This window comes from Harpia harpyja, chromosome 4 (genome assembly GCF_026419915.1).
Source record: "Harpia harpyja isolate bHarHar1 chromosome 4, bHarHar1 primary haplotype, whole genome shotgun sequence".
Lineage (NCBI taxonomy): Eukaryota > Metazoa > Chordata > Aves > Accipitriformes > Accipitridae > Harpia > Harpia harpyja.
Window position 1 is genome coordinate 56,647,096 of NC_068943.1, and position 14,157 is coordinate 56,661,252.

The window sequence follows — 14,157 nt, forward strand, 5'->3', positions numbered from 1 at the left end:
TTTGTTAATGCATGAAAAAAAATTAAGGTGAAGTGTCTGCAAAAATACCACTTTTTTCTTTGAGATGGCATTTTCAGCTTAGGTATCAAAACCAAGGGAAAGCAGAAGACTTTCTATTAACCCTCCTAAAAAAAAAAAAAATATGAATCAAGCCTTAACAGTCAGCCATATTTTTTTTTATGTCTTTATATAACAAACCTGTTTATAGTATTATGCAAAGCTGCAAGGGATCTAGGCAGTTCAAAAAGCTCTTAGACTTTAAAAATCCAAACTCATTTTATAATTAAATAAGGTATAGATAACATAGCAATCCACTGTCAGAACAGTTTCCTACTGTTTTCTTTAAATCATATCTAATTAACAGAAAACTCAACTATGATGAATTTGCATGGTCTGGACAAGAAGATCTAAAAAGGTATTTGTAATGAGGGCACATTCCTCTAACAGCCAGACGGAATCTGTAACTCTGAAGTTATAACAAAAATAAAATACTTCTGCAGCTGAAAAAATTAATGCTTTGTAGTGACTGTGTCCAAAAGTTGCATATGCATTACAGTGAATAAGTACAGAAACTGCCTTTTAGGAAATCCTCCATTTTCGCAGTTGAACGTATTTGGTCTGAAAACCTTAATGAACTTGTACTTAAAAAATAATAGCACCATGACAAATATAAGTTAACGATAACAAAAAAGATTGAAAACCTATCACTTTAAAGTTATGACCATGTTATTTATTTGTATTTAGTGATGCTATTCATCGCTTATATAGAAACTGTATGCTCAGCATTCATTTTCAATCCCTTAGCAACTACCACGAGACATGTTGCTTGGTCAAAATTCTTCAGTCTTGACCAACACTACCCCCACACGTGAATGTGGCTCATGCTTCTGCTCATTGACGCTTGGTCTCTCTGTAGCAACTCCTGGTGACTCCTAGTACACGTGATACTGTGTAGGAGCTGTAGGAAAGTTTGAAACTCATTCATAAATGCCTCTCTGAATGCTGTTTGCTACAGACAGCTTTCTGGCATCCTCACCTGGCTATTGATAAGGGGAGGCTGTTATTTCATTACTAGTCAATTTTAAATGCCAATGTCATTTCCCTTAATGTTAGCATTAAAAGTAGTGAAAAAGAAAATACAAAGAAAGTGAATTTTAGTTCCAGTTAAATGACTTTATCTAGCTGTTTTCCATAAACTTCTTTTTTTAGTGAAAATACAAAAAAAGATTGCATTGGAATGGAAAAAATACTTTTAGTGACTTCTGTTTACACATTTTCTCCACTCCATTTTGTCCTTCTTTCACTTCTCCCCAAGTTACTGGCTTTTCAACTAAAACTCATTTCTGGAGCATAGAAATGTAAGCAACTCTTTCCTTGGGGGAAAGAGGAGTTCATTGCCTTGACAACAGTATCATCTGTTTTAAAACAACAATAAAACCATAAAGTCACTCTTAAAGCCACCTCTGTCAACACGTAATTTATTGGCAGTCATTTTCAGAGAACTATTACAAACAGCTAATAGTCCGAGAGGAAAATAATCTCAAACACAAAGTACTGGGAAAAACACACCCTAATACATTAAATAATGCTTTGACAGTCATAAACATGGATCATTATGTTTCATTTACAGTAGAATAGAAGATATTGCTGTGAAGTCATTTTTTCATAGAAGTGCAGAATATTCATCAAGTTAAGATTTCAAAACAAACACAAAAGAGGACAACCATGTTATCTGGAACACAACATGCACAAACATTTAACGTTGGGGTATAATCTGGAAAGGAATTATTTGCAGAAATTGCTGTCATTTAACAGCCGTGATTAAGGCAGTCCTTCCAGATAGTGTCATTCAATGTTAACTTTCATCAAGGCTCAGAAGAAATGCCTTGGTGATGCCAATGAGGGAGCCAGTCTTGAACTGGACTGACACAAGGTTATGCTCCAACTCATAACTACTCCATCTACCCCATGTTCTGCGAGATATTCCTGTATACCTTTTCTGTTAAAAACAAAAAACATACCTCAAAATAATGTGACACATTTTGCTCATCTTTGGACTTCCTTAAGGCAGTAGAAAGTTTTGTTATGATAAAAACCCCTGTAATTCTCTATCCAAACCAGCATTCATCCTTCCAGACACAACTTCCCATCCAATGCAAGTTATTTCTTCTTAAATCCCACGTGAATTACAGTATCCTGTCTTAACATATGGTAAGAACAAATGGGAAATGTTCTTATACTAGTAGAGAGACTGAAGTCTAACTCTGTCTAGTAGAAGATTGCACCTCTGCTGGCAATATGCTTACAGAATTTAGAATTTCAGATTAGATACCACTGTTTTTTCTGCCAAGGACCATCTTCCTCAAACAAGGCAGATGGCACATTCAAGCAACAGGATTCAAAAGGTATCCAGCTCCTCTTACAAGGGAAGAAACAAAAGATAGGAGACAACAGCTTATTTATTATTTGAACATCTGACAGGGGTAATAGGTAAAGAATAACCTTGTACTAAGCTAAAGGCAAGCCTCAACTAATGGAAATCTTTTACTAATGTTCAATAGTTCCATTATTTCTTGGACTGTAATATTAAAGACACTGTAAGAGATGTAATCTCACAGCATCACCAACTCCATTAGGAAGCGAGCAGGAAAAAGGGGCACATTACATGCAGATAACTCTAGGGATAAATTTACTCCATCCGTCAGGCAATATCCCCAGTTGCTAACTGTCCATTTAACAGCATGAGAAACATGTAGACAGATGATAAACCCCAAGACATTTGCCTTACCACAGGTATAGTAGCATGCCCAAAGGTGGAAATGCTATTTAAAGCACAACCAATGTCTGTTTACACCCTTTAAGCAGATTCATTTTCACATCCTCCGTAAACACTCACATCAAGGGAATATAGAGACTTATTCTATTGTGGGGAAGTACAAGCTAACTATTTGGACAAAATAAACAGGAATGACTTAAAGCCATGCGTGGCTTCCCTGCAAGAAAAGGACGGCAGGGGAAAAAAAATCTAAAAAGAATATTGGATGTTCTCTGCATTTTTCTTGTTCTGTTTCACTACTTCCACATAGCCTAACCTCTCTTGGCTCTAGGCAAAGGGGGCAAATGCAGGGGAAAAGATATGGCAAATCCATCAATTCCTGGTAACTCAGCCAACACACACTTAGAATAAGCCAAACACAACTCCTTTTGCACTTGCGGCAAACTTTAATGCAAGAGTGCAATAATCCTTCATGCAAAACTCCAAAGCAGGAGAGAATTGTCAATGCTATTCTTCCTAAAATTGTAAGTATAAAAGCTATAAACATCCGTAGCATTAAAAGCATACAGTGAATGTACCATAGGAACCTAAACACACCTTACAGGTTAGACAAAAAAGATATTGCAGATGTTTTGAAATACTGACATCAAGGGCATGAAAGAGATGAGAAGCATGAAGAACAAAGATACTCAGAGAGATTAAGGAAAAGGCAATCCAGAAGGAATGGAGAAGACCATTAATGAAGATAGACATGAGATGGAGGGAGCCAGAAACAACAGCCAAAATGGAAATCAGAAGACACAGTTGTAATTATAGTTTTGATCCACCTACTACATAAGATAGAAACATTTAATTTCCTCACTTTCCCAAGGAAATTTATGTACAGCATATTAGAGACCCACAAAAAGTAAGCACTCAAGTAATAATGATTTTTGCTAAGATGTATGCACATACTCTACGGTATTCCTTACAGGCTTAAGGACTCTTTTGCCTATTGATTTAAAAAAAAAAAAAAAAAAAAAAAAAAAAAAAAAAGGATTTTATCAATATTCATTAGCCTCTTATTTTGAATGTATCTAAACGTATTTGGATTTCAACACCTAGTCAGATGCATAATTAGCCAAATGGCTTCTTCACTTGAACTGAATGTTAATTTCCAGATTTCTGAAGGGATATGCAAACTGCCTTGAAGAACTGATGGGATGACTGTCAGTTGAGTATTTATTTCTTTTTCACAGTATTTAGAAAAACCAATTCCTGAATCAGATCCAACCTTGCTCCTTCTAGAAAACACAAGCAAAATTTTTGTGAAATTCTCTTTGTCTGGCAAAACTACACATCGGATATCATTCAAACTGTACAACTGAAGGATGTCAAATTGTGATCGCTGGCATGAAGCATCCAAAGAGTTAGCTGCAGGATAAAAGACATTATTTTCCCTTAAGAGACCTATATGAGTATTTGTAAGAACTAGAGATCTATACACAGCCTGCTTAGCACAGTCCATTTTCACTGTGGTATACAGCACTACATGAATGTCACCTAACAAAGGTTTAATACTTCCCATATTTTCATGGAGTAAGTAAACTAGATCAGCTAATACGGTTCTGAATTTACAGGACAATTGTACTCCATTTGAAAAAACTAAGTCATTTACTTCTGATGTCCAGTCAACTGAAATCTGCATCAGATCATCTTTCAAGAGCTGGTGATTTAAATAAACAGCATCATCCATTGTAGAAATCAAAATGCTCATTATGTCATGGCAAATTCTTTGAGTGAAGTGTTTGTTATAGGTAAATATTGTGAGTAAACCATCTTCAGCAGAACACAGAAGACTAATACTCTGTCCAGCAAAGCCAACTTGAATCTCCTTTATCGTGACAATGGGAATCTCATGAAACATTGCCAAGGAACTCTGGCAGTTGTCTTGTTCGACTGAAGAAACAACAACATACAGAACGGAGCTGAACAAAAGCAAGCAAGCAGGTTCCGGATCGGGTTTTTTGCAATTGCCAACAGCAAGCCAATATATACCTTTCAACTCCTCCATTCTAATACAAATTTGAGGCAAGGCACAGGTCAAAAATTCCAGCACTTTTTCCAGAGAACAGACCTGAAGCTTCAAAAAAACATCAGGAAAATGCACAAATTTCTGTCTTAACACAAGACTGTTTTCTAGCTCTTCGTTTTCACAACAGCATGCAAATCCTTCAGAGAGCTTTCTCGCACAGGCATCGGAGATTTCTGTGCTTACACACGTCGTGATAGTCTCTTGCACAGGGGATTCAGGCTGAATGACAATTTCAGTACGAGCTTTGGAATCATCAGTAGAGTGGGATAGGTCTTGATTCATATCTGACTTGAAGAATACATTTACTTGCAAGTTTCTTATAAATGGCAGATTTTTTATTAATGATACCGCTTGTGCACGTATCTCGCTTCTGTCACACAAACTTCTCAACTCCTTAATTTGTTTAGAAACCACTGTACTGTTGAGCAGCTGACTAGTGGTATCTTCGTAAAGGCAGGAAAGCTTACTGAAAAGATATCCCAAACCATAAGTGTGTTTTGGTCTCACATCAAAACGAGAAGCTATTGACTTAAAAGAAATCAAATCAGAGGCTTTTCGTGTTGGAAGCTGAGAATTACTAGACTGGTCTCCAATCGTCAGGTGCACTGTCTTAAATGGGCTGTTTTCTTTACAAGTTATTATTTCAGAATGCACATTAGACTGAGAAATGAGAAGGCACGATATGCTGTTAAAGCCAGACTGCTCATTAGCACCCATTAAGGATCCTACAGGAGACAGCTGTTTCAAGTGGGAACAATCAGATTCAGTTCTTGAGCTGTCACAATCTGGAGAAGTAATTATTTTATCGTCAAAATGATGGAAATTTTCAACCTTGCAGAGCGAATAAGCCACATTATTTAAGTCATGACTTCGTAAAGAAGTAGATAAAACATTCTGATAAGGAATGTTCTTACTCTTTAAAGTATTAATATTTTTAGAGTGAATTAAACTACTTTCAATGTCACAATGACAAGAAAAGCTCTCCTGTTCTGAATTACCCCTTTCATTCTCAAATGCTTTCTCTGATGTAAAAGGGGAGGACATTCTTCCAGAACTGGAAAAGAAATCCCACATCTCTGTATATTCCTTCTGTCTTTTATGGTCTCTTACTCCTGCGTTTTCTCCACATAACTCAGAAGCACAATTGCCATCTTTAGACATAAATGGAAAGCCATAATGTGGCTGCCACTGTTGACTTTTCTGTTAGGAATTTCAAAAGAAGAAAATAGAAACATCTTTATAAAACCTTCCGATTTGAACATTTCTTAAATTAAGGATTGATTTTGATTAGGTTTGTACAATCATTCAAAATTGGTAAAATCATTGTATCATCTCTCAAAATTAGAGAGAGAAAAATCCAACAGAAGTGATTGAAGTCTGATTCAGGAATGGTTGATCTTTGCAGCCCACCACTGCTTTTTCTTTGTACAGTATCCATTTCACTTGGTTTATATTTGCTTTACTCAAAACCACAGGAACATCAAAGAGCGACGCAGGAATTTATACGCCCTTTAGTTTCCACACGTGCACAAAAAAGTAATCCTATACTATCCAAGATAGCGTAAAAAGTCCAACACAGTTCCAAAATAACAGTGTAAAAGTCCGAAAAACTCCAGATAAGAGGTGTTGCAGCCCTCCTACTATTAAGGTTTAATTCCATAAAGGTATTTAGGATTTATTTACCAAGACAAGTAATTAACCATGTTTCAAGCAAAAGTTAGGCAACCAAATATGGTGGGAGGGGTCTAAGCCTCAGTTTAAAAATACATGTATGAATCCTTCATGACATAAGCAAATTTGCCTGATGCTACTTGCTAATATTATAGACACCCTTACAGTAGTTCATTATGAGTCAAAAATGTGAAGTGGTATTCTGAATTCAGACAATCTGTCCTTATTAAATGCTTTTATCCTCTAAAAACCAGGAAAGAGATACTGTTCCAAATTAAGAATCATAACAAAACAAGGAAGAAAGATCCACAATAACACCACACCTTTCAAATAAGGAAAAAGTTATGCCCAATCTGAAAAAGATCACTTTAATTCCAGCTGGCAAAATGCATTGCTGTCTCCATTAGCCATTAATCTTGCTGTGAATTCAAAATTCTAATTATGCAGCTAAACATTAAGAAATTTAATTACAGGGCATGCCATAATTTAAGACAACCATTTCATTCTGAGAAATTATGACCTACCTCATACTTCAGCTTGCGTTGAACAGTGCCATTATTAAGCCTCTCATTATCCTAAGAACAAAAAAGGTACAGGTGATAATTAAAAAGAGTGCCTTGCTTGTATAAGTTCATTTAAAAGTATTCATAGGAAGAGACATTCTTTTTAATAGCCAAAAATAACTATTTTCTTATTGATATTTATTAAGCCACTGGCTTAGAAGTCAATCAACCCAGTCTTTGGATTAATTAGATCACTAGTTTTTAAATGAGCATTTGTTTGCAAGCATAAACAATTACGTTCTTCTGGATGGAATTTTATCAATGTATTTTACAGACATAAAAAGAAGATTTTTATTTGATCTGCAAGCTTCCTATTGCCGTTTACACACTCTTCCCTGCAAAAAAATGGAAAACAGCCAATGGAAAAAAAAGATGATCAAAATCTAAAACTGATATCCCTGATCTACTGTTTACTTTTTTTGTAAATTAAAATTAAGTAAAAATAGGAAAACATGAAAATTATTGAACAACAAAACTAAATCAGTGGTTACACGTGGTACATTGAAGGTCAGGATTTCCTACCCATGTCTGCCCACCTTTAAACTTTCTGTAGACCAGGACAGGCTAACATTGTTATCCTCTGCTTTATGATGAATATTCTGGAGCCTTCTCTGCACTTCTTGTTCAATAAAGGCATTTAACCTTTCAGTGGGGAAAAAAAAAAAGTAGTATTTTTCTTAGATAAAAAAATCAAGACAGGCTCTTTGAAACACTTGTAAACCCTAAGTACTGCACAGCTCTTAACTGGCAGGTTTAATGTTAGACCAGTATTATCCCTCCTTAAGGAACATGGACTTTTGAGCAAGTATTCGTTTAACAGCCAATAGTTAACAATTTGTTATCAGAATTAGACAATTTAATGGACCACAGGTTAAGCCACTGCTATGCGTACAGCTCTACATACAAGTGGCAGTGAAGGTAAGAGTGATGAAGAAGAAATAGAAGGCTGGGGTTGCATCTTTAGTTACTTAATAGTTTGCTTTTATCACTTTTGTGATATCGGCAGCTTGGGCTAACAAAGGTTTAGTCTTCAAACAGAAGGAATGTTCCAAGAGTTGATACTAACAACTGCATGTGTAGGTGTAAAAGGAACAGAGATGAAATAGATTTTGAGTGATACCAGGCAGCTGCCTTGTTAAAAAAGGCTTAACACAATTTCATTTACTTTGCTGCTTTAAGTGTATATAAAGCAATGCCATATAGACAAGTAACTGTAAACACAAAAACAATTTAAATATATTGTAGCCTACAGTTTGCCAACCCTCTATTCTAAAACAAACTGCACAGGAGCAACAGATTAGGCTGTTGGTTATTTAATGTAAAATACAAAAAATTAATTTTACTTCCAGACTAGTCTTTAAGTACAATTACAGTATTTAATTAAAATCTAACTCAGGCAGTACGATCTTCCAAAATATTTCTTTTCTAAAGCTATTGTTTGCACTCCTACCAAAACATTGCATAAATGCAGGTTACCTACCTATCATCAACTAGTGGAGCAGCGGGTGGCTGTGGCTTTGTTGGGCTGGTAGGGGAAGTAGTATGGTAGAGTCTCTCTTCTAATGTTCCATGATTTCCTTTCTGACCACCATCACCCTCATATATTTTTTGCTTCAGCTGCTGAATTTCCTGGTCCAGGCTACAAAGAGATCTTGAAATGTAATTTGCTTTCTTTTAGAGTTGATTCCCATAGTTCGTATGGCAAGTACTGTACTTACACTCGATACTTGTATATAAGGTTGTAGGTATTAATATTTATGAAGATATAAAAATCATAATTGTTCTTTAAGAATATTTAGATAGGAAAAGAGATAGCTCAAAACCACAGTACAACAGCAGTATTAAGTTAAATAAAACAACTTCAACAACTTCCAATGCAAAAGGTATCTAACTCAGCACATTAGATATCAATTCATAAGACTTAGCCTATCTATTAGGATCACTTGAATAAACTTTCCTCATTACAGACCTCTATCAATGACCTCAGCTATTAGCTTCCAGTGTGAAGTAAATGAATAAATGGAGGGGAAAAATTAAAAACTCAAAATACAGCACTAATCCAAAAAACCAAAGACAACCTAAAGCAATGATGTGGCAAAACATATCCACAAGAAAATCTTTAAATTGTATACTATACATATAAATCTTCATTTCCAGTTATTCCTTTGGTCTGTATATGTATTTTACAAAATTTACATACAAAATAAAACATCTAGTATTTATTTTATATATACCTAATAAATCAACTTTTGAAATGGAAACCTCCTCATTTTTTTAACAAATAAATTTCATACCAGCCAGACTTATGCACAGAATAGAATATGTAAAATTGGATACCGTATTTTTGACTGAAAATGCCTGAGGCATCTAGTTTAAAATAAGAAGCACTTCTTGCAATATTTATCACTTAGTCAAATTAAACTACATTATAACAAAGTTATCTGCAGAACACACTTTTCACTTGTAATGTAGCTGAGATTAGATTAGTAACACAGTAATAATCTTCCCCATTTCCATTACAACTTTTGTCTCTAAAGGTAATTGTTTTTCTAGAGTTTACCTGAAAATTAAACAAAAGAAAAGAAGTTCCCGCAAAAGCAGGGAAACTATGCAAAGTTGGGATTCTACCACTTATCCTACGATTGTATATATCTAAATTGAAGTACAATGCTACAACTATTTTATTCCACCCTGGAGGTCAAAACAGAAAATTAAAGAGATGATGAATGCTGAGGCTTAGGCTGGAGTAAAGCAGGCTGAATTGTTACTTCATTTTTAGAGTACTTTTTGCAGCACTGCCAGAAGCCATCTGTTTCTTTTCATTAGCAGCAAAACAATTTTGCATCCTGAGGAAAAGTGGATGGAAAATGGCTGATGGATATAAGAGAGTGTTTGCATCTATGGAAAATCATTTTAACCACAAAAATCAGAATTACATTAAAGGAACAAGCTTATCTCTTGATTTGTAAACATCCTACTATCAAAAGATATCACTTTCCATAGCTATAAACTTATCCAGCCGTGTGATGCATCCACCAGTAAGTACACTAAAGTGCACCTTGCCACTTGTCAGCGATACATCCTGTTGTCTCAAAGATGACTCTACAGTTGCTTTATGTTAATTCTATTGCCACAAACCTCTGCCAGTAAAGACAAAACATGTATGCATTATTCCAGTATAAGTTAACTTCAAATTATTGTTTTGGGGGTCATCCCTCTAAGCAAAAGAATTTGAGCTAACATTATTCAAACTGGAAAAAACATTTTATCCAGTTATGATGGACTTAGATTCATAGAGCATTTCAAATGAATATTGCATTTAAACATTTTCAGAGTTAACACTGATCTGAACCAGAGCACATCATCACATAATGGTTTCTAGATAAATAAGCAACATATACAATTCATATGTTTACTATAGCACCCAAGACATCGTGTACTGTGAAGTGTAAACTCAAACACAACAGCAATAAGTAGCCCAAAGCATTTAACATACTATCATGTATCTTAAGATTTTCTTCTGCCTCAACATTTATAAAAACATTCCAAATTGAATTATTCAGGCCCCTGGGCAATTCACTGAAAGACTTCAAAGTTTTATTTAGTTTGTGCGAGAGGACTTTAAAGTAAACATGAAAAAAACCCAAGGGAAAAAAAAAAAAAAAAAAAGAGACCTTTTCACTTTCTTGGTATCTTTTCCACACCTCAGTCTTCTAGCTGACAACGTATTTTTTCACTTATCACACAAGTCAGCAATCTCTTGAGGGCTAACTAAGCTGTCTATTTTTGTGGAACCTCCAGTTCTTCATAGCTGACTTTAGTCAAGTGAGATGCTTAGTGTAGAAAACCAGATTTTATGTTCAGGACAATTATGAAAAATAGTGGCAATATCCACAACAAAATGATAAATCAGTATTGAAACTGCTCGACTAAAAATACACATAATGGGCTCTAAATGTTGAAAAAGTGACCTTTACACGGGGTATAGAAAGGAACTATTCTCTTCTGATAATGGTTTAACAGGAAGAGGATACAGAAGAGCTCTTCAATTTGGCTATAGGCAATTTACTTTTTTTAGGTGTTTTTTCTAATCAAGCATCTGTTTGGAGAGCTTATGAAAGAAGAGTCAGGTAATTAGTGGAATATTAAAAAAACAAATGACAAATGCTACCTCAAGAAAAAACACTTCATTGTTTCACCAATAATCACAGGTTTTAAAGCTCTAGCATTAGCAAATCAGACAACACATTTAAAATGGCAATTCTGCCCTTTTTTCCATACTGCATGGACTAAATGCATTAATCCCAGTGGATTTTTGCTCAGGCCAAAAATAAAACAAAAGATTCTTTCCTCTTCTTCCCCATAGAAAGATCCTCCCTTACCTGAATCACTTTTCTCTGAGCTTCCCATACTTAGGCTGAATGTTACGCTACCAGATATCAAAACTGATCGCATTGCTTCTGTACCTAAAAGGGTTTGTCATCACATAGAGCTGTATTAAAGCATCTGTATATTTTCCAATAAGCTTAAAAACCACCATCAAATTTTACAGGGATGTATGGCTAGTCTATTTTATTTAGCCCTGAAACCAATAACAAAAAGTTAAACATTACACCTGTTTGAATACCAGAAGTGTTCAATACATCATCAGTTGAGAGAGACAGTTGGCAGTCTACCGTAACTATCAGTCTCCAAATCTTGAACAAACATCTAGCTTGTTACTAATAAAGAAACAAAATGTTATACATTAATATTTTAAAGAGAAAAAAGTTGTTAGATGGTACATGTTTTTGTAAGGGCAGAACATAAGGTTGGCTGAGCTTTCTAAATAGGTAAAATAATCTATTTAAGTACTGTGATGGCTAATGCAAATACTATACTGCTGAGAATGGGATAAGCATCTGAACACAATAAAAATTCATGAGTGAGCAAGAATCCTTTAAAAAAAACTACAGACTTTCAATTTTGGGTAAATTACTTGAAACTCCTGAAGAAACTCAAATACTGGGACACAGAACGAGTCACTCTCTCAACATCTAAGGTATAAAATTATTCACTTTTTGTGGATAGGTTCTAATAAATGGAAGCTACCACAACACTTACCGTTCTCGGTCTTGTTCAAGGGCTTTCTGCTCAGCTTCTAGACTAGCCTGCAGACCTGCCTGTTCGCTGCAGCTGTTGTTCAAGGTGGCAAGCTTCTGTTTCTGCTCTTCAATTTCAAAGTCTATTGTTGAACGACGTTGCAAAGCAGAGTGCCTCCTTTCTAACTTAGCAACAGCTTGCTCCAGCGCCTCTCTCTGCTGTTTTTCCCTTGATTCAAGTATTTCTTTTTCCTTTTTCCGAACCTTTTCTTCCTGACGAGCTACATTAGCTGTGAATTCAAAGGTTTCTTGAAGCTGCTGCAGTTGATTTGTGCTAGCTCTATACTGGGCAAGCTGCTCCTCTTTTTCTTCTATTTCTTTCTCTATTTGATAGAGAGTATTATCTAACCCTAACAAGCCCCTGTCAAGGACTTCAGAAGCTCTTTGTTTTTCTTCCAGCAGAGCTGGCAAATGATTACTCTTCAGATACTCAAGCTGGCGTACTTTAGATTGGAGCCTGTACTCCGCTGACTTTATCTTGTCAACTTCCTCAGCCTTGAGTACTGCATCCACAAAGTTTTCATCATCTCTCTTGGCATTTAAATGTTCTTCATGTGCAAATTTTAATTGTTCCAGAGCTCTTTTTTCATCTGCTATTTCCTTTTCTAGGTGATCCATTTGCTGAACTAAATCTTTTTCCAAAATAGTCAACTGTTGCAGTTGTTTCCTTTTAAACTCTATGAAAACATGCTGTGCTTTTTCTAACTCTTCACAGTTTTCATCACCTTCAGATCGGGCTTCTTTGACTTTCAAAAGAGATTCTCTAATATTCTCAAGATCTCTTTTCTCTTCTTCAACTCTTTGTACATCCCCTCTCTTCAGGAGTTCTATCATGACCTGCTTTTCTCGAAGCTGTTCTTCTAGATGAGCCACCAGCATCACCTGTTCCCTTTCTTGTTCTTCAAGTCTCTTTTTTTCTGATTCCAGCTTAATATACTGTTCATCTTTTTCCTTTTTAAGTTTTTCTAGTTCACGGAAAATCTGCATTTTCTCTGCTTTTTCATTATGATTAAGTTCTTGTAGTCGCTGCAACTCCTCTTTGACCCGGGCAAAAATTTCTTCCTGCTGCTTTTTCTTTTGAAGCTCTATCTCCTGTTGTTCCCGTAATCTCTCTTCTTCAAATTTTTCTTTTTCAGCCAGCAAATCCTTTAACCTGCTCTCAATGTGAACACTTCTCCGTTTCAGACTCTCTTCCTGTTTTCGAATTTGCAGCTGTACTATTTCTGTTTCTTTGCGCTGTGACTCTACTTCTTGCTGCATTCTTACAAGTTCTGCTTTGTCAGACCTTTGTTTTTCTTCCATCTCTTCTATTTGTTTCCTACAGTAAAAAATTACATGCAATAATTCAAACTTTTCTTTCTTGTTTTCCAAAAGACAACATATCCTTTAGAAGTTAAAAATGTTTGGACAAGGATTTTGCAGTATATGTAATGGTTTCTTTTTTTAATAGTTTTGGTTTGCCACAGGTTAAGATCCTGCATTGCTTCAAAGTGACTTCAATACCTGAGACGAATGGTGAAGAGATTTTTATAGTCTATTTCAACATAAGAAGTTGTGGATATATGAAGCTATAGGAAGACATGTTACATAGCATTTACATTAGAAAATTAGACTGTATTAGCTCTGTCATATCCAATAAAAATATTGATAGAACACGAGTGCACACAGTGAAGAGTAAATTATATATTTTTATGTATACATACATTCTCATATACACAACATGTATAAAAGGACTTGATTAGAAATTTGCCTCACCAAATTTAAGCCAACTGATGAATTAAAACAATGTCTTCTCTTTAGGTGAACCCAACTGAATTATTGATAAACAGGATTATAAGCTTAGGAACAGATGTATTTGAGAGAGAAATTACTTTAAAATAAATTACTATGTCCTGTGCAATCTCTCTTTTAAAGGTTCTACTGGATTCCAAA

At 35.3% G+C, this 14,157-nt stretch overlaps 1 protein-coding gene across 13 annotated transcripts in view; it reads right to left on the reverse strand.

The window, feature by feature from the left end:
* The window catches only part of KIF16B (kinesin family member 16B), a 147,827-nt gene that overhangs the window by 48,857 nt on the left and 84,813 nt on the right, over positions 1-14,157 (reverse strand). For 8 of the 13 annotated variants that reach the window (XR_008234727.1, XR_008234729.1, XR_008234728.1 and 5 more), the window contains exons 20-23: positions 12,188-13,543; positions 8,565-8,735; positions 7,621-7,726; positions 7,046-7,096 (exon numbers count right to left, since the gene is read on the reverse strand). Coding sequence is in view for 9 of the 13 variants with exons in the window: in XM_052784130.1 (XP_052640090.1) it covers positions 7,046-7,096; positions 7,621-7,726; positions 8,565-8,735; positions 12,188-13,543 (1,684 nt within the window). In the remaining 4 variants the exon portion in view is untranslated. Of the gene's footprint in view, positions 1-1,451; positions 6,051-7,045; positions 7,097-7,620; positions 7,727-8,564; positions 8,736-12,187; positions 13,544-14,157 lie in introns of those variants that run through there. The other 5 variants (XM_052784126.1, XM_052784128.1, XM_052784127.1 and 2 more) reach the window with 3 other exon arrangements.